At 40.6% G+C, this 24,239-nt stretch overlaps 1 protein-coding gene across 1 annotated transcript in view; it reads left to right on the forward strand.

The window, feature by feature from the left end:
- Positions 1–17,538, forward strand: part of NAT8L (N-acetyltransferase 8 like) — a 69,238-nt gene extending 51,700 nt beyond the window's left edge. The window contains exon 3 of the mRNA XM_030192577.1: positions 17,016–17,538. Within this exon, the coding sequence (XP_030048437.1) occupies positions 17,016–17,383 (368 nt within the window). The 3' untranslated portion in view covers positions 17,384–17,538. The remainder of the gene's footprint in view (positions 1–17,015) is intronic.
- Positions 17,539–24,239: the final 6,701 nt, after the last annotated feature.

Here is a 24,239-nt window from a genome sequence, read left to right on the forward strand (position 1 = left end):
TCCATCCCCGCAGGTTCTGTGGGATTCCCACAAACCCCATTCCCGTGTAGGTCTCTATATATACCACATTGTCTCTGATTCAGCCTTGTTGCTAAGGTGTGTAGGGCACCAGTAGATGCTGATCATTTCTCCAGGCAGTGTTCTCCATTGACCCTATTACACTATTTTTTACAAAATCCAAAAGGAGATGGACTCCCTTTCTCTAAGTGAAGGTGTATCCCGTTTGCTAGTGTTCCCTTGTTCTTCAGTTTTCTATTTGATCATTTTGATTTAGCTAGTATCTAGATAATTGGGTTGCCCTGACTAGAACCCCTCCCCTCTACTGGATGGTGTGATTGCGTGTACTGCTTTTCCCCCTATTTCTGGCCTACCTAGTGACACACTAGCTCAGGTCTAGTCAGCAAAGCTTACACTGGTGCACTTCAGACAGAGCTTGAAATTGCCCATCCTTTCAATAGCAATATGTCTCCACATCAGTGTCTAGGAAAAGTACAGTACTACCAGTTTGTTGGAGTTGCAGGATAGGATACAGCTGCTTTATGTTGCAGCAGTCCACAAGTATTCAGAGTATTAATCAGCTCTACTCTGTAAAAGTTTCAAATCTTCCACTTCTAAAAAGGCTTCACCTTCTCAGTTGCACTGGCTGGATAGAATTAAGCCAGCGAGTGTCTTCCAGAGAAAGCACTATAAGGCAGTTTCAGGTTTTCCTTTCAGTAATTCTCCATTCACATCAGTACTAGAGAATGACACAGTGATGGGGATCTCCGTAATAGATCTTTAGAGATCAGAAAGGTCCTACAAGATTGGAGATGAGTAGATGTGGTCCCTTCTTCACAAAAGTGGTTGTAGAAGTGGGAAACTACAGGCCTGTAAGCCTCATGTTAGTGGTAGGAAAAATAATGAGGTCGCTCCTGATGGAAAAGTTATCTTTCTAGATTCCAACAAGTTGCAGGATCTGAGGCAACATGGTCTTACAAAAGGGAAATCTTGCCAAATGAATCTGATTTTCTTTCATTGGGTGACCAAAGAACTGGATAAAGGATATGCACTAGATGTAATCTATTTGGATTTTAGCAAAACCTTTGATGTGGTTCCTCACAGAAGACTCATAAATAAGGTGAGAGGGCTGAACTTAGGATCCAAACTAGTGATCTGGATTGGAAACTGGTTTAAAGACAGATGACAGAGGGTGGTGGTAAATGGAATTCACTCAGAGGAAAGGAAGGTGAGTAGTGGTGTGCCTCAGGGATCTGTACTGGAGCTGATTCTGTTTAATATATTTGCAAGAGACATTGCTAAAGGGTTAGAAAGAAATGTTTGCCTTATTGCAGATGACATGAAGATCAGTAAGAGTGGACACCTCAGAGGGAGTAGAAACCATGAGAAGAGATCTCCTAAAATTAGAAGAATAGACTAAGTCCTGGCAGTTAAAATTTAATGTGACGAAATGCAGAGTGATGCACTTGGGGTGCAGAAGTCCAAAGGAGATGTAAAAGATAGGATGCAAGAGATAAATAAGTACAGCTCAGGAGAGGGACCTTGGGTTGATGGTGTCTGAGGATCTCAAGGTGGCAAAACAAGTGGAGGAGTAGCCTAGTGGTTAGGGTGGTGGACTTTGGTCCTGAGGAACTGAGTTCAATTCCCACTTCAGGCACAGGCAGCTCCTTGTGACTCTGGGCAAGTCACTTAACCCTCCATTGCCCCATGTAAGCCGCATTGAGCCTGTCATGAGTGGGAAAGTGCGGGGTACAATTGTAACAAAAAAAAATGTGACAAGGCAGTGACCACGGTCAGAAAGATGCTAGATTGCATAGAGAGATGCATAACCAGCAGAACAAAGGAAGTGTTGATGCCCCTGTACAAGTCGTTAGTGAGGCTCTATATGGAGTATTATGCTCAGTTTTGGAGGCCATTTCTTGCTAAAGATGTAAAAAGGCTTGAAGAGGTTCAGTGAAAAGTGATGAAATCAGTGTGGGGTTTGCATCACAAGACATGAGAAGAGGCTTGGTGACCTGAATATGTATACCCTAAAGAAAAGGAGAGATAGAGGTGATATGATACGGACATACAAATATTTGAAAAGTATTAATATACAAACAAACCTTTTCCAGAGACAGGAAGGTGGTAGAACTAGAGGACGTGCATTGAGGTTACAGGGGGTCAACTCAGGAATAACATCAGGGAATACTTTTACATGGAGAGGGTGGTAGATACCTTGAATGCCCTCCCACGGAATGTGGTGGAGATGAAAACAGTAGCATAATTCAAAATTGTGTGGGATAAACACAATGGAATCCTGTATGGAACCAAACTTATCCAGACAAACTTAGCAGTGCTTAGATGGCAACTCCAGTGATTGGAAAATAAAACCAGTGCCAGGCAGACTTCTGCAGTCTGAGCCCTGATCATGGCTGGATGGGCTGGAGTGGGGCTTCGATGGCAGCTCCAGTAGTTGGGGAACAAGGCTAGTGCCAGGCAGAATTCTACGGTCTGTGCCCTGAAAATAGCAAGGACAAATCATTCCTAACATTTGGATGTTTTTCAGCCATAATGGAACAAAACAAAACTGTCCAGAACTAAAACTAAGACGTTTTGAGCTAGACCTGTTTTTCTAGTGAATAAAGCACAAAAAGGTACCCTAAATGACCAGCTGACCACTGGAGGGAATCAGGGATGACCTCCCCTTACTTCAGTGGTCACTAAACCCCTCCCACCCCCAAAAATGTTATTAAAAACATTACCAGCCTCTATGCCAGACTCAGATGTTATACCCAGGTCCATTAGAGCAGCATGCAGGTCCCTGGAGTACTCTAGTGGTGGGTGCAGTGCACTGCGGACAGGTGGACCCAGGCCCATACCGCTCCCTATCTATTGCACTTGTGGAGGAAACTGTGAGCCCTCCAAAACTCACCAGAAACCCACTGTACGCACATATAGGTTCCCCCTTCACTTGTAAGGGCTATGGTAGTGATGTATGGTTGGGGGTAGTGGGTTTTGCGGGGCACAGCAGACAAGATAAGGGAGCAGTGGTGAAATGTGTACCCGTCACATTTTATGAAGTCCACTGCAGTGCACCCTAGAGTGCCCTATTGCTCTCCTGGGATTTATGGGGGACCAGCCTACTAAAAATCGCACAAACTATAGATGCCCTCTCCACATTGCACAACACTATTGTAACTCCACCAAAATGTAAATTGTAAGCCACTTTGAACCAAAACTTGTTTTTGGATAATAGTGAAATACAAGAATGCATAAATAAATAAAAATGCTGGCTCCTCTTACATCCTAATGGTTTGATTTTGTGTGTTTTGCACTTAGATGTTTTTTTTTGTTTTTTTTCGAAAATGGACCAAAAAACAAAACGTCCAAATCACAAAACCTTGTTCAAAACAGTATTAAAAAAAAAAAAAAGATAGACGTTTTTCTTTTTGAAAATGTCCTTTTCTATTCAGATTTTGGATGGTTTTTTTTTTGCACAATGTCCAAAGTCGGACTTAGACGTCACATCGAAAATGCCCCTCTGTGTCACTTTGCTTGCCCTCACTTTGGATTCTATATTGTTGCAGGTTTTTGCCCTTAAGTTTGCATTTTATAATCTGTGACAGAAATAGTTGATTTGACTCCTGAAGCAGGTGCATGTAGCGCCTAAACGCAGGACGAGTCATTTTATTGCCGTTCTCTAATAAACCACCTGCTTCGGAACTACATTGGCCTGCCCCCTTTCTTTTTTGCTGCTTAGTTTTATCTTTCCATAACCATTTATGCATCTGGTTTTCATATATGGTTCCTGAAGCAACCTTTTGTATTTCCTACCATATTTCCACATTTGCCACTTGTTTTTCCTTGTTTCATCATGTTTTCTATCCAACAGTTTGTTGCTTGATATCTGATATGTACTGGCAAATTGTCCTTCCTTTGATCTGTTTTTCAGCATACTTGTACTAAGTTTGACACCAATATGGACATATACTTTTGTACTTCAGCACTTTCAGTATGTTTGGATCTGTTCATGCTGTTAAAAATGCTTATGATTGTGACTCTGTATCTGTAATCTATTATTACAAAACTCATTTGTCCTTCAGCTCTCGGAGTGTAGAGATTCTTATAACTTATCTCACAGGGAGTTTTTGTAAATAGTTACATTCAATTTTTTCGAAGTCTGAGGCCAGTCTGCAGTTCCAAAGCTATATGAAAGCTCAGTGATTGCAAGCTGATTGATGCCTTTTATTTTATTTTATTCCATACTGTTCCCGCAAGTTTTCAATATCAGCTTCAGTTTTCTATACTCTTTGCTGATCTTTTCTCACAGTAATTTGTCTAGAATTGTTCTCCTTTCACCATTCCTACATATTTACCTGTAAGGTCTCTTGCATTAACCATGCGGTAATTGCCTACGCGTGTCAAGTCAGAGTTACCGCCCAATTTTTGCCACGCAGCAGAAAATTAAATATATTTTCTGGCACGCGTAAAAAATGAAATTACTGCACAGGCTAAGCGGTAGCCGGGCGGTAACTCCGAATTGGCACGCATAGGCACCTACGCGGCTTAGTAAAAGGGCCCCTGCAGTCCCTTATTTCTAATAAATTTTTGCTATTGTTTTCAATAGTGTTTGATGTTGTTTTTGCTGAGCTAAAATTCTGGCAAGCTCTGCCTACTGGCTTCAGCCCACATAGAGGGCTAGATAGGCTCATGCTGTCTCCCATCTCAATGTAACCCTTTGGCCTTCCCTGGTTCTTAGCCTGCTTAGCGTTGGAAGCAAAAATACATAGTAAAAATTTGTTTAGATACATTAAAAGCAGGAAACCGGCCAAAGAGTCGGTTGGGCCGCTGGACGAAAATGGTGTTAAAGGGGCGATCAAGGAGGACAAAGCCGTAGCGGAGAAATTAAATGAATTCTTTGCTTCGGTCTTCACCGAGGAGGATTTGGGGGGGACACCGGTGCCGGAAAGAATATTTGAAGCGGGGGAGTCGGAGAAACTAAACAAATTCTCTGTAACCTTGGAGGATGTAATGGGTCAGTTCAGCAAGCTGAAGAGTAGTAAATCACCGGGACCTGATGGTATTCATCCCAGAGTATTAATAGAACTAAAAAATGAACTTGCGGAGCTACTGTTAGAAATATGCAATCTGTCCCTAAAATCGAGTGTAGTACCGGAAGACTGGAGGGTAGCCAATGTTACTCCGATTTTTAAGAAGGGTTCCAGAGGAGATCCGGGAAATTATAGACCGGTGAGTCTGACGTCGGTGCCGGGCAAGATGGTGGAGGCTATTATTAAGAATAAAATTGCAGAGCATATACAAAAACATGGACTGATGAGACAAAGTCAGCACGGATTTAGTGAAGGGAAGTCTTGCCTCACCAATCTAATGCATTTTTTTGAGGGGGTAAGCAAACATGTGGACAATGGGGAGCCGGTTGATATTGTATATCTGGATTTTCAGAAGGCGTTTGACAAAGTGCCGCACGAAAGACTCCTGAAGAAATTGCAGAGTCATGGAATCGGAGGTAGGGTATTATTATGGATTAAGAACTGGTTGAAAGATAGGAAGCAGAGAGTAGGATTGCGTGGCCAGTATTCTCAGTGGAGGAGGGTAGTTAGTGGGGTCCCGCAGGGGTCTGTGCTGGGTCCGTTGCTTTTTAATGTATTTATAAATGACCTAGAGATGGGAATAACTAGTGAGGTAATTAAATTCGCCGATGACACAAAATTATTCAGGGTCGTCAAGTCGCAGGAGGAATGTGAACGATTCCAGGAGGACCTTGCGAGACTGGGAGAATGGGCGTGCAAGTGGCAGATGAAGTTCAATGTTGACAAGTGCAAAGTGATGCATGTGGGTAAGAGGAACCCGAATTATAGCTACGTCTTGCAAGGTTCCGCGTTAGGAGTTACGGATCAAGAAAGGGATCTGGGTGTCGTCGTCGATGATACGCTGAAACCTTCTGCTCAGTGTGCTGCTGCGGCTAGGAAAGCGAATAGAATGTTGGGTGTTATTAGGAAGGGTATGGAGTCCAGGTGTGCGGATGTTATAATGCCGTTGTATCGCTCCATGGTGCGACCGCACCTGGAGTATTGTGTTCAGTACTGGTCTCCGTATCTCAAAAAAGATATAGTAGAATTGGAAAAGGTACAGCGAAGGGCGACGAAAATGATAGTGGGGATGGGACGACTTTCCTATGAAGAGAGGCTGAGAAGGCTAGGGCTTTTCAGCTTGGAGAAGAGACGGCTGAGGGGAGATATGATAGAAGTGTATAAAATAATGAGTGGAATGGATCGGGTGGATGTGAAGCGACTGTTCACGCTATCCAAAAATACTAGGACTAGAGGGCATGAGTTGAAGCTACAGTGTGGTAAATTTAAAACGAATCGGAGAAAATTTTTCTTCACCCAACGTGTAATTAGACTCTGGAATTCGTTGCCGGAGAACGTGGTACGGGCGGTTAGCTTGACGGAGTTTAAAAAGGGGTTAGATAGATTCCTAAAGGACAAGTCCATAGACCGCTATTAAATGGACTTGGAAAAATTCCGCATTTTTAGGTATAACTTGTCTGGAATGTTTTTACGTTTGGGGAGCGTGCCAGGTGCCCTTGACCTGGATTGGCCACTGTCGGTGACAGGATGCTGGGCTAGATGGACCTTTGGTCTTTCCCAGTATGGCACTACTTATGTACTTATGTACTTCTGTAACCATTAGGCTGTCTTATTCCAAGTTGTATATCTTCAGGTATGTCACAATGTAGGCAGTTTATTGAAACTTAATCCTACTTTGTCTAAAGGGCAAGGTTCTAGTGAGGTTTTATGTAAGGGGGTAGGTAGAGCCTACTGTTCAGCATATATGAAGGCTGATCTGGATCTGGGTGCAGTTGATTTCCTTATATTGAGGTGGTAGTTCCCCCTCAAACCTGCAGTATAATTGTGGGAATCTGAGAGCTATTTCTGAATGTGCTGTGCTGCAAGACAGCACTTAAGGCATTTTTATAACTGGGTGCATGTAATTACTTGCGCCAGTGAACCGAAAAGTGCCACTTATAAAATATAATGTAGCGCGGTGGCATACAACTGCAAGGAGGTATACATGTGGGTGCAGCATGGGAAGGGTGGGGGAATATCTCCATCTAATGTGCATAACTTATAGAATACTATTTATTACGTGTGTTGCATGGTGTATTGAGGCATGCCCATTTATTGACCTGGAACCTAAATTTAGACAAGCCAGTTTGGGATATGGAATTGGCACTTAGCGCCTCTAGCTGATGGGGCACACTAAGGGGTCCTTTTACCAAACTACGGTAAAGGGGGTCCTGTGGTAGTGGCAGGGGCCCTTTTTTATTTTATTTTATTTGTACCCTGTGCTTTCCTACTCATGGCAGGCTCAATGTGGCTACGTATTGTATACAGGTACTTATTTGTACTTGGGGCAACGGAGGATTAAGTGACTTGCCCAGAGTCACAAGGAGCTGCCTGTGCCTGAAGTGGGAATTGAACCCAGTTCCCCAGGACCAAAGTCCACCACTAGGCCACACTGAGGCTCTTTTTACTGCAGTGAGTAATCTGGAAATATTTCCCTCTCTAGTAAGTCTCCATTGTTGTGACCAATCTATAAATCCTAATCTAAAGATTTGAACTAAATCAGGCATGGGGGCAACTTGCCTGCCTGATACAAAGATGGTGGACCTTGTATGTCATCCAGATAGTATTTTAGACAGTGCCGGGGAAAGCCAGTTCTCCTTTGGTATATGTAGTTCCAACACCAACAATAAAGGCACAGCAGCATACACCCAACAGGGAATCCCTGTTTAGCAATGAGCTGTTTCAGGAGAGAACGCTCTATACTTTGGCTCTAACAACTACCAACATAGGTGTATGCTGTGTTGCCTTTATTGTTGGTGTTGCAACTGAAGATATCTACTGCTGGTTTAAGAGATGGGCAGTGTCTTCATTCTTGGATAAGTACAGTTGAAGTGTGGCACAGTATAGTAATTGCTCTATCTTTTGGGATGTTGAGAGCACTATCACTGCTTGTTTTCTATTTATAATTTTTAAGCGTGTTTGCTTTTCGGGTGGAATTTGTTTTCTGAAAGGCCTGTGATGGTTTTTTACATATGGTTACTTTTTGACCTGCGTTTGGCTAAGGCCTCTTTTTTTTGCTCCAACTCAATGGCTTCAATATTCCCGTTATTTGGCAGGATGCACTGAATGGGGTCAGGTGCCACCATTTCCAAGGTGGCAATACCTGAGGCAGGAGGAGTAGCCTAATGGTTAGTGCAGAGGGCTGAGAACATAGGGAAATGGGTTTGATTCTCATTGCAGCTCCTTGTGTACACAGGTGTGGGAGTGGCATTCTAACTCCAATGAATACCTCTTAGCAACTATTGGATCATTAATACTTAAAGGTATACACGAGTACTCTGCCTGGTTTAGGAGTTGAAGTACTATCAGATAGCCTAATGGTATGAATGTCCATCTCTTACTTGGCAACTTTGTAATAAATGCCTAAAAACTTATGAAAGCTCAGCTTTGTTGTAGAATGAAAGGTTTTAAGAGCAATTTTAATGTGGCATTCTTTGGGTTCACCCATTAGGAGTTTTCTATCTTTTTCTCACATTTCTTGTTTTGAAATCTCATATTTCATTTGTAGCCATATGTAATAATCCTGTTTGACTATTTTCACATCCTGCAGGGATTATATTGTAGTGTCTTTAGGTACTTCTATTCCACCGTTAACAAAATGTTGCAAAGCAGATTACAATAATATCACATTTATACAGTAAGAAGGAATTTACACTCAACACATAATTGATACCATAAGATCTATAAAAAGTACAAGGTTGCAATTTAAAAATTAGAAATTCTGCCTAACAAATATGTTTTCAAGAACTTCCTAAACAAACAATATCAGTCTGTCTGCCACAAAATAACTTTTAAGAAAAATCTGCATAAAGCGGAGAACTCGAACGCCCCACGGGAAAACACAAAGAAACAGGTAAAGGTGGGATGCTTTGACCAAGGAAAACCAAATCCTGGAAACAATGTCTTAAAGACTTCTTTATTGATGAAAAGACTCGACGCAACTGTTGTGTTTCGGCCCACAGGCCTGCATCAGGAGTCTGCCGCTGTGGCGTAACGTGTAAGACTCTCAAATGCCTAAAACACGATGGGTCTGTGTCCGCTACGAACTTACCACAAAAGGTCTTTTTGAAGACCATCTTTGTATGCGTAACCCTAGTAGCTCTTTAGAAATGTTAAGTAGTAGTAGTAGTATACAGCCAATCATATTATGCTTGGTTCACGACACGGACCCATTGTGTTTTAGGCATTTGAGAGTGTTTCACATTCTGTGTAGTGTCATTTAAGGTATTTGAACCTGGCAAAGTATAAATATATCATCTACATAACTCAAAGAAAAAGTGCTCAGTGACTCTAAGGGCCCTGTTTACTAAGCTGTGCTATCATTTTTAGTGTATGCTAAAAATTAGCGCACATTAACGCTAGAGACACCCATAGGAATATATGGATGTCTCTAGCATTAGTGTGTGCTAAGAATGCTAGCACACCTTAGTAAACAGAGCCCTAAGTGTTTCCCAAGAGAGCTCGAAAGAAACATTGAACAAATAAGGAGACAGAGGTGACCCCCACATTTTGATAACCTGCTTGAAGACTGTTGTCCATTCTTAAATACAGTTCTGTATTTTAAAAACCCAGAAAACCAATTGAAAACTGGTCCTACAACACCCACCTCACTCTACCTATATAACATTAATTCTTGGTCTACTATATCAAATTGAAGTATATTTCCTCGCTTCATGTGATCAGCAAAGTCTCTATTATGAAGTGATTGGAACCTGCATTGTGTATGATGCAGATAAAATATCTGAAAACTGTATATTTACAAAAAATTCTTCAAGCTTTGCCATCCATGGGATGCTTGCTAATGGTCTAAAATTATCTGCTATTGTTTCCCCCCCACAACACATACACACTATTTTCTTCATTATAGGTGTTAAGGCAATTCCAGCTAAATTCTTGGGGTGAATTCCTTCTATTAAATGAGTGCTAACAAAATCTGTCAGCCAATCTAGAATATTTCATGGTACATCCCCAAGATAAAATGATGATATCTGACAAACATCCCTTATTCTTCAATTTCTCAAAAAATTTCATTAAAAGAGTAGAGGAAGCTGGAGTAAAGTGATCCCAACTTCTGTCTGTCAATATTTCACTATGAATTAAATCAAATTTTAAATCTACATCAAATTCAAATTTAGCTGAGTACCCTCAGATTGATCTCTGATAGCATTCAGCTCCTTATGAAAGAGCACAGCCAAATTCTGTGGTGACGGCTGTGATGTCTCTGGCGTAGTCTAAACCCTTTTTGAGTTTATTAAATAGCAAAAGATTTTGAATAACACCTGAGAAGAATTTTCTGATTCAAATACTTTTTGATCATAATATTTAACTTTAGCATCTTTGATTGCTAATTTATATTGAGATATTTTAGTTCTCCAGTCAGTATAATAAGCATCAGTTCTTTAAATTTCCTCCACTTCCTCTCTAAGGATATAATCTCGATTCCTCTTTTTCTTTATACAAAAAGATGTTATATTTTCTAAAACTGAGTTAGAAGCAATATTCCATGATTCAATCATGTTAACATCTGATCTTACTGAAATAAATCTTGTTGAAAATTCTTGCTAGAAGGGATCTCGTAGGTGTGTTGGGTGTTTTCCCTGCTGACATGCAAACCCATTTCCAAAGGGATGCACCCTGCAGTTTTTGTTTTGTTTTAATATAGGAACTGGGCATGTCACAGGTACAATACTACCTGTGGACTTTGTCCCATTTACAAAGCAGGTGCAAGTAAAACCTTGTGCAGTCTGAGTTTATTTTGAGATCAAAGCTTGTTGGCATGCTCTCTCTCTTCAGCATAGGCAAATATACCAATACTGTGACAGAGTGCAGATTGTCACCCACAGGGGGTGGGGGGGGGGGGGGGGGATGCTCAAGTAATGATACTTTAAAGTGAATGCCTTATTTGGAAGATACAGGTCCTCAGGGACTGTAACCCAATCAGGTTTTCAGGGTTTTCCAAATAAATATGTTTGAGATCCATTTGCATGCCTCCATTGTATGCTAATAAATCTCATGCATATTCGTTGGGGAAATTCTGAAAATCTGACTGGGTTGCAACCCTCAATCAAGATTGCCCACCCCTGAGTTATAGCCTAAATGTCAAGCCCAAGGGCAGCAACTGATACTATGAAGCTGAAACTTCTTTTAAGGAATGTTTTCATAGTTTTAAAAAGCAGAAGATACAAAATACCAATTGCTTGGTGAGCAAAGGCATTTCTAGGAAATTAACGGACATTACTATTTTGAATAATGCTTAAGTTTTCACTGAAACCAGGCCTTAATTTTCTGTTTATCACAACCCAGATGTCCATACAACTAGTTCTCATGTTGCTGGCTTTCTGCAGAAGATGGTTTAACAGTATTACCTATTTTTATAGATGGTAAAGCAAGTAGAAATTCAAATTTACTACAGGCTAGTCTAAGGCAGTGGCAACATCTGTTTCTAGAAGTTGTCAGCTTCTGCTTCAACTGCTTCCAAGGATGGCAAATAATCTAATTTGGTGGGCAGTTTGAGCTTTTCAGAAGGGAAATTATTGGGCTCATTTTCGAAAGAGAAGGACGTCCGTCTTTTGACATAAATCGGAAGATGGACATCGTTCTCCCAGGGACGTCCAAATCTGTATAATCGAACCCGATTTAGGACGTCTCCGACTGCACTCCGTCGCAAGAATGGGCAAAGTTCAAGGGAGTGTGTCGGAGGCGTAGCGAAGGCGGGACTTGGGCGTGCTTAACACTTGGACGTCCTTGACCCATAATTGAAAAATACAAGGACGTCCCTGGACGAACTCTTGGACGTTTTCACCTGAACCTGTTTTTATTACGACTAAGGCACAAAAAGGTGCACAAAATGACCAGATGACCACCGTAGAGAATCAGGGATGACCTCCCATTACTCCCCCAGTGATCACTAACCCCCTCCCACCCTCAAAAAAACATGTTTAAAAATATGTCGTGCCAGCCTCAGATGTCATACTCAGGTCCATGACAGCGCATGTAGGTCCCGGGAGAAGTTTTAGTGGGTACTGCAGTACACTTCAGACAGGCGGACCCAGGCCCATACCCCCCCTACCTGTTACATTTGTGGAGGAAACAGTGAGCCCTCCAAAACCCACCAGAAACCCACTGTACCCACATCTAGGTGCTATGGTAGTGGTGTACAGTTGTGGGTAGTTGATTTTGGGGGGCTCAGCACACAGTAAGGGAGCTATGTGCCTGGGAGCAATTTATGAAGTCCATTGCAGTGCCCCCTAGGGTGCCCAGTTGGTGTCCTGGCATGTCAGGGGGACCAGTGCACTACAAATGCTGGCTCCTCCCACGCCCAAATGGCTTGCATTAGGACGTTTTTGACATGGACGTCTTTGGTTTCGAAAATCGCCGAAGGTCAGAAATGTCCATGTCTAGGTATGTCCAAATTTAAGGATTTGGATGTCCCTGACGGTATTTTCGAAACGAAAGATGGGTGGCCATCTTGTTTTGAAAATACAGGTTTTCCCGCCCCTGGATTTTGCCGTTTTGCAAGGACATCCAAATCGCAACTTGGACGTCCCTTTCGAAAATGCCCCTCCACGTCAGATAAATCTGATCATTTTTTCAGATAACTAGGAAATTAGACTAAGGGTGGTCTTTGGATATGGCTTACGCTTACTTGAATTTTACCAAAGCCTTGGATGTTGATCTGAAGAACTAGTCTCCACAGTGCTGGACTGGATTAGGAACATAGTGGTAAATGCAGTTCATTGCAGTTAAAGGTAATTTGGCTGACTGGTAGCTTTTTGCTAGTTCTGGCTAAGATACAGTGTTCCAAGTAGTGGAGAAGATGAGATAATTATGCTATTGTACAAGCAGTGAGACCTCACCTGGAGTATTCAGTTCTGGAGGCCTTACATTTGGAAGTAGTTCAGAGAAGGGCCACCAAAATTCTGCAGGGTCTATATCAAAAGCCTTCAAGATTAAGACATTAATGTTTTGATTGTATCCTAGAACAGGAGTTCTGAACTCATTCATCGGGTTTTCAGGATACCCATATGAATATGCATGAAATAGTGTATGCAAATTTCTCATACATATTCTGAAAACCTGACTGGCTTGGTATGTTCCAGGGAATGGTTTAAGAACCCTACCCTAAAGGGAGGCAAGATGGGAATGGGAGATAACTGTTTAAATAACTGAAATGTGGTAATATGCAAACATCTTTCAAGGGATAGGGTATTCTAGATCAAGGAGTTGTGATAGGCTGTGAAAGGGGTAGATGGGGGGGGGGGGGGGGGTCAGGAAATTTTCATGGAAAGAGTGGTGGAAGTGTAGAATGCTGTAATTTGCGATGTATATTTTGGCAAATATTTTTATCAACTTTGATCTATTTAAAAAAAACAACTTTGTTTTAAAAACATTTTGGAAAAGCACTGCAAATCATATTCATGGAGATATATATATATATTGGCTCCTCTGTTAACTTAAAAACAAATTGCTCACTCATAGTGAACATAAAAGTTGGGCTACATTAATACCATCTTGGGGGGGGGGTTAAGGCATTCCTCCCACCATCACTTTATAAACAAACACCATAGACCTCATACCAACACTGATTCCTAAATTGGTCAGGATCCCAAATGGGGTCGTGTCCGTTGATGAGGTCACAGAAACAGGGCTGCTTATCTTCCCTTTGGACCTCCACTATAATCCATGCCCAGTAATGGCAGACAACATGCAAAGATATTACCAAAATGTATACAAGTATAATAACTGAAACTAATTTATATAATAAAATTATACAAAATATTCAAGATATTTAAACAGCGGCACAAAACTGGCAACATACCTGCTTCCAACGCTGAACAGAAGTGGAAAGCACAGATGGGTTGGGAAGGCGGCTTAAATAAAGCAGAACCCCCTTACAGAACCGGCCAATCAGAGCAACATGACATTACAGATACACCCACCCTTCCTCTTCATGATTGAGACCCCAAGCTTCAGATGTATGCCAATTGTAAATCTATTTTTGTTCCCGGCGCCATACATGGTGTGCCTCATCACCACCCCTTGGAAGCACTGGAACTTCCACCACCACAAATCATGGCCAATCCGGTTTGTAAGTGTCTGGCAGGTTCCCCAAAACTAGACGTTAGTTAGTTTCAGTGGCTTTCCCCAGATCTACCTTGATGGTTTATGGATTGTTCTTCTAGAATATATACAATAGTTTAAACCCTGAATGCTGTTTTGCCACATCAGGCAACAAGCTCCAGAGCTTAACTATCCAATGAGTGCAAATTCTCCTATTTGTTTTTGATATTCTTTGTTTTATTTTCTATTCCTTTCCTAATAATTCCTAACATTCAGGTGCACAAGGTATTTCCCTGTTCCCAGAGGGCTTACAATCTAAGTAGGCCTTTTACTGAAGTGTGCTTGAAAAGGCTTTCTTCAGGATGTACTAAAGCACCTTGCTGTAATTTTTCCCTTTTGTACATGCTAACTGCAGTATTTTAAAAAATTTATTTTTGAAGGGGGAATGTCAGAGGTAGAGAATGGGTGTGGAAGCGCTATTCAGGTAGCACGTTCACATTAGCGCTTACGCTAACTGAATAACGCAGCATTAACACAGGAGCCCTTAGTACCACCTACATAGGAGACGGTAAAATGCTCCCATGTTAATAATTTGCAGTTGCCATGCACTAATAACATTAGCACATTACCTGCAAATAAAGAAAAAAAAGTAAAAAATGTGCTACCTGGCCTTCTTATATTATGCCTTATTGTCCTGCAAGATCTGTCCGTTCTGCAACCACCTGTTGGCTGACTCTTGCATCGGTGTCGCGTGCAAGCCTAGAATCAACCCGCCACTCAGCCTTTTTCTTTGTTGCCTTCTTCCTTTGGAATGCTCTGCCTGTCTCACTTCATATTGAATCTATGTACTTGAAGTTGTAATCACAGCTTAAAGCCCATTCTCTTAGGCTTTCGGGGGAACGTAGGGGTGGCTTAAACTCAGTTGACCAGGATTTGTTTTCTCCTTTCCTTTCTTTCCTTTCCTGCCACAGATTGTAGTTCTTTTCTTATTGATTTCACCACAGTTTTGTAAACTGCTTTGCTTGCTTGGTCATAAAGGTGGCATATCAAATGCTGAAATAAACATATTTTATGAATATGCTTGAAATGGGCTTAGCATGTAGGAAGGTCCTACATTAGGACGCGTTAAGCCCATTTCATAGTGCATCTTAGTAAAAGAGCCCTAAGTTTGTAACTGAGGCAATGGAGGGTTAAGTGACTTGCCCAGGAATATAAGGAGCAACAGTGGGCTTTACTGGTTGTCAGCCCAGTGCTCTAACCTCTTCACTCATTCACTTTTAGATCATTTATAAAAATGTTCAGAAGCACTGGTCCTAGTACAGATCTCTGTAATGCTCCATTGTTCACCATCCTCTAAACACAGCAATGGCAGTTGACAGTTACTCCTGGGGGAATTCTATGCAACTGCACCATGCAGAATCTGCACAGAATTCCACACCTGCTCAACATTCTGTACATCCTTTGCAGAATTTTGCACCTAGGCAACTGTAATGCCTCGGCACTGCGACACGATTCCCCTTAGCCTTGCTGCTTCCCTCCTTTTCTGTTGCAATCAAGAGAAGGAGATACACAGCTGCATTTTGTCTCACTTCCTTTTGCCACAGCATTGGGGTGGGGGTGGGGGGGGGGTGGAAGTGATTGAAGGAAGGTGATTATGGTAGATGTGTACCATGGAATGCTGGAGAAAGATGATTGGTGTAGGTGTGTGCCATAGCACAGGAAGAGGCAGGAGAAAGTTGAATTTGTGTGTGTGTGTCATGAGGAGGAGGAGGGACTAAAGAAAGGGGGATAGTGTGTGTGTGCACCATGGGGGGTGGGGAGAGGCTGGGGCTGGAGAAAAGTAAAGTAGGGGTTTGCTGAGGGAGGGTTGAGGAATCGGGTGTCTTGCTGGGAGTTAGGGAGAGAGTATGGGAAGGGCAGTGATGGCTAAGGGGTGTGGAGAGACAATTGTAGAAGGCAGAGACCTGCTAGACTATAGAGAAGACATGAACAGAGAGGGTTAGGGCAGAAGGAGAAAACTGGGAGGTATTCACAGAGAGCAGAGAAAGTTGGGCCCTCAACCTATGAGGAGAGGGGGAGGGATACGAGCTAAGATGTCGAAGATGGAATCTGAAAACTGCTGTGTGGGTAGGAAAGGGTGGGGTCAGCCTTTTTATGGGGAGGGGGAATTCTGCACAAGAAAATGATAAAGTGCAGAATTTTTACTTATTTTGTTTTACAGAATTCCCCCAGGATTGATTGGTGTAGGGATTCCCTAAGTCAGCTGTGCTCAAATCCCACCTCCTATATGGAATCCTAGAAAGGGCAGGACCTGTGAGTATATGCTGGCCCAGTAAATGCCAACAGTACCTGCTGCCACCACTGTGCCTCAGGAGTCATGAGGTCAGATCAAGTTTGTGGAGAAAAATGGAACTAAGCAATGTGGTCCAGTCTGGAAGATGCATGTTGGTGAGGAGGGGGGAGGAAGCAGAAGTCAGTGGGGAGTAGGAGAAAAAAATGCATAAAGAGGTCGGGCATGATGCTGGTCCTCACCCAAAAACTCTGACCTTGGACCCTTCAGTTCAATAAACACTTTTACAAATATTCAGGCATCCTTGTACCATAGTTTTGGAAAGTACATATGCAGTACTAAATGTGATCAGATGTGAAGTTCTACAGGTAGAACGTTTCGTGTAAAAGGAGTGATGTATATATGTGTATGTCCACCTTCCATTATTTTGGTATTGCTTAACTTTTTTCACTTTTTGATCCTGTGCTAGCAGCCTCAAAGCTTGCGTGCAGATTGATAAAATTCCACAGTTTGTCATACTACTTTGTTTTCTGCAGGTTCTTGCTTTTGGGTAGCAGTCCTGGATGGAAACGTGGTGGGAATAGTGGCAGCAAGAGGCAATGAGGAAGATAATGCCGTGGAACTGCGTCGTATGTCGGTGGACTCTAACTACCGTGGTAAAGGTATAGCCAAAGCCCTGGGTCGCAAAGTCCTGGAATTTGCAATGCTCAACAACTACTCTTCTGTTGTTCTTGGCACAACAGCAGTCAAAATGGCAGCTCACAAGCTGTATGAGTCTTTAGGATTCAAGCATGTGGGTATCATTGAAGGCTACACCCTCCCTGGGATGACTCATTCCTTACTGGAGAGAATGTTTTTTCAACTTCGCTATCACCGTTACTGTTTGCAGCTACGTGAAGAATAAACAAATGTTTATCCCTTTTTTTTTAACATTATTTTTCTTATTTTTGATCCTTCATAGAGCTTGATTGTACCAAAAAGGATCCTTTCTGGCATGCTATAAGATTGTGGCCCTGATGCTGGGAGCGCTGTTGCTCTCCAAATGCATACAGTATTAAAGATTTATCTACAGTCTGTTCAACCTTACCCAGGTAACTACGCAAGCACAGGAACTTTAACACCTAAAATTGCAGTAAAAATGGTCTTTTGTAAATAGTACTTCTGTAAAATTGACAGTTCATGAGTTCAGAGAGATTACTTGAATTCCCCAGTATTTCTTGCAACAATAAGTAGATCTTTGCATTATCCTCTTATAAATTAGCATTTTTTCTTTTTCAAAACAAAATGTGAAATGCTTGCTACAGTGCATGAAGAGGAAGTGTTTGCACGCACTCAAATACAGCACTGCCAACAAGGTACTAATTTTGCACTTTCTTGGATGTGCCTCATTCTGCCAAATGTCTGAAAGAACCTTGGTGCATCAAAGTCCCAGGATTTCATTCTTCTTGTAAGCCAGCAAGTACTCGAACCGTTTGAACTCTGAGCCCATTTGTAGTATATTGTAAATAATCCTTTGCTCTGTTTCTCCATACATTGCTTACAGTTCTGGGCCAAACTTGCACATGCACATTGGCATTTCTTCTTGCTAGGTTTTCTCCCCCTCCTGGCTTATGCTGAATGTCACTGAAGTATAATGGCAACTGCAGTTCCTATGGCAACGTATTTGCACACTAATGTGAAATTTCAAGTCTCACCCCCCCCCCCCCCCTTCTGAAAAAAAAGTATGTGACAAATTGTGTGAGTGAGAAAAAAAACATACATTATCTTAACCAGCTGCCTGTTGGATAAATATAGATGGTCTTACTGCTGCCATTCATGAAAGGTAATGAACTGCTTTAATGTTGTACAGTTTTGTGAACTGCACATGCAAAAAAAAAAAAAAAAGCACATTTGGCATGTTTGTACCAACTGTGTGTGCAGTGCCTGCTAAACAGAGTAGAAACAAGAGCACACCTGCTTCTAGCCTGAAATAAAAGTTTTTGTAGGTTCTTAATAGAAACTTTGCATGAATTTTAATCTTTGGAAATGCAGTAGGATTTACTTTAAGAAAAATGTATCAATATATATATATATATAGTTAAAAAAAATCAAACATCTGAATGGAGTGGAATTGGACATTAAGCTTCAGATTCCTTAGGTTAAAGGAATACTGTGTAGCATATTCCATAGCTTAAATCTCTGCAAGATGTTAAGTACTAGGTTTGTGGAAAATTCTTTGCTGATAAGGTTAGTCTTTATTGATTATACTTGGTACTAATACTTGAATAACACCATCGATGTACATGGTGCTATAAAAATTCATGGGGTCCTTTTACTAAGGTGCGCTGAAAAATGGCTTGCTGTAGGGTAGGCGTGGGTTTTGGGCACGCGCCTATCCATTTTTCAGCGCGCCTGTAAAAAAGGCCCTTTTTAAGTTTTAGCCAAAAGTGGACATGTTGCAAAATTAAAATTGCCGCACGTCCATTTTGGGTCTGCGACCTTACTGCCAGCCATTAACCTAGCGGTAAAGTCTCACGTGGTAATCAGGCGGTAATGACCTACGCACGTCAAATGCCACTTGGCGCACGTCTAAAAAGAAAAATGATTTTTCGGCCACATTTATCGAATGCGTGCCAAAATTGAAATTACTGCAAGAGCCATTACGTGGCTTAGTAAAAGGGCCTCCATAAGAGGATTCTAAAATGTTATTCTGAAGAGCAAATGAGCACATAGTGGCTTGCTCACTGAAGCTGTGGGAAAGGCTGCAAACTTGGGCATTCAGAAGCACAGCTCTTTAATTCCAAGGTTAATCTGCTAGCCAAATATGTTACCTTAAAATGAAATTAACAAACATAGTCCATGAAAATGGAGTGAGCTGCAGTAGTACCGTGCTGTAAATTTAGCTAAGTGGTGGCAAATACACTTTTGAGTATGAACAAGTGGGATTAAAGTAGTACAAAAAACAGAAGAAACCAATCTTTGCAAGATAAACAGCCAAAAAAGCAAAACAGCGAAGATGACTAACAAAACAAAAATAATAATAAAAAAAAAAAAAATTAAAAACAAGAAAATATCAAATTTGTATTTAAAAATACAAATACATAAAAAAATAAAAAGGACAACACTTGTTCATAAAATATTAAAACACTTTATTAGCCAAAGGATATCAGGAAGAAATGGACTCGACACAGCTGTGTTTCGGCCATGCAGGCCTGCGTCAGGAGTCTTCTCACCGTGTGTTGATTTTTAACTCTATCCAATTGTATAAGGAATATGTGTGTCTCTTTCTGAACTATAGCCTTAGGTAATCCTTGAAAACAAAGTGAAGAATAAACCGTCAGAGCAGCGTCTCGTCTCTGTAAAGTCCTTTTTATTATTTTAAGTATTTGTATTTTTATTATTTTATTATTTTTGTTTTGTTAGTCATCTTCGCTGTTTTGTATTCAAGTGGGATTAAATTCATCTACAGGATTTTGAATTTAGAATCTAACACAGCTAACCTTTCAGTTAATAATAATATATGGAGTGAATTTGAGATGCACTGGGTATTGAGGCCATCAATTGATTGGCATTCTCAGTCATTAGCATCATATAGTATTTTGCACACTGGAGACCCATATTTTCGATATATTCCCAAGATTCCTACTTGTAGGCCAGAATTTTTGAACCTGTCACTAGGAAATAAGGTAAATCAGAGTGCTTTCTAAGTACTAGCCATTATTATGCTTTAAGAACAAGCATTACAAAGGGGTAAGGAGGGAATAAATTTGTGTGCACACTAATGGACTCAAAATAACCAGGTGCCTGAAAACTCCTGCTCTTTATTTTCATGTAAGGCTGAAGGAGAGGTGTGCACACCATGGTCTTCTCCAGGACATTAGATTACTGAACAAGTAATCTTTCTGATCACTCACAGGCCTTTGCAGGCCATGTAACATTTGCTGCTGGTACTGGCTTGCTCTGCCCAACATTTTTGTGCACCTATTTTATGTCTATTTTATAAAGTTTAAGTATGGGCCTACTTGACTTTATTGGTATAGGCACAAAACCCATGTACATGCAGTTGCCGTTCTAGGGCTTATGTCTAATGCCAATAAGTGCAAAACTTTACTGCACTTTAGTATTCCTTTGGATTCTTGCAAGAAAAGGTTGGCTTGATTCAACATTTTATATAGCACCAAAAGTATATAAAGTATTTACTTGTTTACAAATGATACAAAAACTTACATAGATATCGGGGGGGGGGGGGGGGGGAGAGGATATCTCAAGTATTAATGCACTGTGCAGTAAAACACAGTAAATGTGTATAAAGTAGTAATTTTAATCTAGAAAGTGAGGAGATATCTCCTCACTTTCTAAATTAATATTCAATTGATTAGGGAGATTACCTCTTCGTGATATTTATAAAGTAGTAATTTTACAGAGATCTTTTAAATTCCCTCAAATTAGAGGAACCACCATGATTAGAAGAGAGGCACACTTAATATAACGTATCCAAATTAATTCACCCTGTGTACAGTATTGACATTATTGGTAAGAACCAACAAGATCTGATGTATGATATGTAACTTGTAATTTTTTTTTTCTGAGTCGACTTGCCAAGTTTGTACAGAAATTACAAGGGAGCAGCTTAAGGAATATCAAACAAAATGATGAAACAAAATTGTAATTGATGCTGTATTATATGTATGTTCGAGATGCTGCATAGTATATAAAAGGTTATGATGACTTATTGGATGTCAAATACAAGTCTACATTTCTAGTCTGATCTTGCAAGATTGAATTATTAGGTGAATGTAGAACTGAGGTACATGTTTCCTGATACTGGAGTCTGTAGGTACTTCATAAGGATTTTTGTACAGTGTACAAAAGAGTATAGCATTTTCTTGCTGCTTTCACTTACGGACAATATGATTAGATGAGGGTGATGTAAACAACATGGGAAGATTGTGCCTTTTTAATTATTATTTTTTTTTTATTGCTGTTATCACTGCACTAGGACCTCACCTGAGAATGAAAAATTAGTATCTCTTAGATGAGGATGGCATGAAGCTTGCATTTTGCCATTATCTTTTAGTGGGAATTTGTATTAATGGATGTTGTGTACTAATGTGTTTTAATTCCTGTGCCTTTTTTTTAATCTGCCTCATTCATACTGATGTTTATAAACCAAAATTACTGGAAAGGCCCTCAAATCCCACACACAAGAGAAGAGCCATTTTATGTCAAGTAGCTGAAAACAAAGCACAGCTTGAGAATTGACCAAAGCATCTGAGTTCAGAACAAAATGTTATAAAAACTATAATCTTGTACCCTTAATGCTGTTGTAGTGTACTTAACCTTTTGACTTAAGCAGTAGTTTGGACTTTTAGTAAGGTTCTGGACACCCTAGTGTCTTCAGATTTTCAAAGAACTGAGATGCTTGTTTGTACATTCATTGCTATGCAGAATTGTTCCTCAAACTGTATCTATCTTCTCTTGATTTTTAGCAAATGCAATAAGAAATGATTTACATCAGTGAAACCAGAACCTATATTGACTGTTTTCTGCAGAACGTTACCAATTTCATAGAAGTGAACAAAATTCAGTCCATCATAAATTACTCTTATAAATCCCAAAAATTATTTTATTTATATATATATATATATATATATATATATATACACACACACACACAAGGTCAAAAGATTTTATTCCATATTTGGTTAACCAGTTTTGAAGCTGTAAGGATCTTGATATTATGCCCAGCATTGCCAGCTGTAATCCTTTCAGAATTCACTGTCATATCAAACTTCAGGAAGACCTAACTTGCAGGGATCTCAAAAATACTGTGTGCATAGAATCCATTTTATGCACAAGATAATAGAAAACTAGTTTTTATACCCGGTTATGATACATCAGTCCAGTGAGCCTTTCCTTTCCCTTAAATATTTTGACTATCAATTTGCATACAATCTCAGGAAAGTTTCTCATTGTTTTCAAAATAAGATAATTGTTCTCACTGTACAACTAACAGGATTGCTTGTCCCTTTTTTTTATAGCTTAAAAGTAGCTGTGTGCACATGATCTTGTTCTGTATAGTGTATTCTCTATCAGTAGTTCCTTCCGTTTTCAGAACATGGAGAGCATAGCAAACAGACCTGTGTTTTTAGGCTCCCAGTATTAAACAGCTTCTATGAAGTACTATGTTCAAACACAAGTTTCTGTTACAGTTCTGTTCAGTAACTTGATGGCATGCAGAAATGTTTAACAAAACATGTGAATCAAATATAGCACTGTTGAAGGTTTGATTTGCAGCGAAAGGTGTCTAGCAATGGAAAGACCAGTTTTCAAATCTTTAGGGGGGTGTTTGCAAAGTATCTATAGGTCTGTTTGTTAACTTTGCAGAGTTAGCATTTGAACATCTGTGGTGCCATGGGGTAAGAATTGAAATACTTCTAGTATACTAACTTAGAACTGCTTTTCTTGTGGAGGAAAAGTGTGCCTACTGTGGATCATATGTACTTTGTCACCCTCCCCCCCCCCCTCATTCTCCTCCTCCTCCTCCATAGGTCTTCAAAGGTTTTTCCCATGGAACAAATACCAAGGTACTTGTAATTTGGGAAATTGCTCCAATAGGTTCAGTGAGAACTCTCACTATCTAACTGTTTATCAGAGTATTTAGGATTTGAGGGGCTCAGAATTATGGTATAACTTTTTTTCTTTTTGTAACTTGTTCACTTTCCTGTGTGTACATTTTATTTATTGCTGGTTAGGGAACTTGTTGAGTTTATCAATCCCTTCATGTAAAATAACTGAAGAAGATGGCGCCTACCTAGCTTCGCACTGACTGGGTCCAGTGCTGTATGTCACTGAATATCAAAAAGTGAGTTGGAAGCAGAGCAGGGGGTTATCTGGGAAACCCTTGATATTCAGTGCCAATGCTTGAATAACTATCTATATAACATAAAAGTGGCCCTATACTGGGTCAGACCAATGGTCCATCTAGCCCAGTACCCTGTTTCCCAAACAGTGGCCAAGCCAGGTCACAAGTACCTGGCAGAAACCCAAATCGTGCCAGCACTCCATACTACAAATCCCAGGACCAGCAGCTGCTTCCCATGCCTGTCTCAATAGCACACTATGGACTTTTGCTCCAGAAATTTGTCCAAACTTTTTTTAAACCCAGATATGCTAACTGCTGTTACCACATCCTCCAGCAAACAGTTCCACTGCTTAACTATTTGCGGAGTGAAAAAATATTTCCTCCTATTTGTTTTAAAAGTATTTCCATGTAACTTCCTTAAGTGTTCCCTAGTCTTTGTACTTTTGGAACGAGTAAAAAATCGATATTCTACTCATTCTACACCACTCAGGATTTTGTAGACCTCAAATTAAGCTGGATAGAAGGCTGTTCTAACTTGCCCACTGTGGGATAAATACCAGAGGCACAATTTTATAGGCGACCATCAAAATACTTCTGAGACTTTTTTTCCAGTTAAAACTTTTGCATATGGTTAATTCAGATTATAATTGGCCACTTTTTCTAAAGTAAAAAGCTAGTTTATAGGGTTTGATTCCCATGCCTAGTCTTACCTCCTTAGCATTTCCAGTCAACCTAGGGAAGCAAACATTGGGCATGGAAGGATCCTTAACAATGGTCACACCTACTTACAGGAATAAAGGTGAACACATGGTTTTAGAAAGAATCAAGGTTGTTAATTTCCAGGTACAGAATATCACTGTAGTGGCTAGGACAGAGAAGACTCTAAATACAGTATTCCTGGTGGAACTCTTTGCAA

Source organism: Microcaecilia unicolor, chromosome 2 (assembly GCF_901765095.1).
Source record: "Microcaecilia unicolor chromosome 2, aMicUni1.1, whole genome shotgun sequence".
NCBI classification, from domain to species: Eukaryota; Metazoa; Chordata; class Amphibia; order Gymnophiona; family Siphonopidae; genus Microcaecilia; species Microcaecilia unicolor.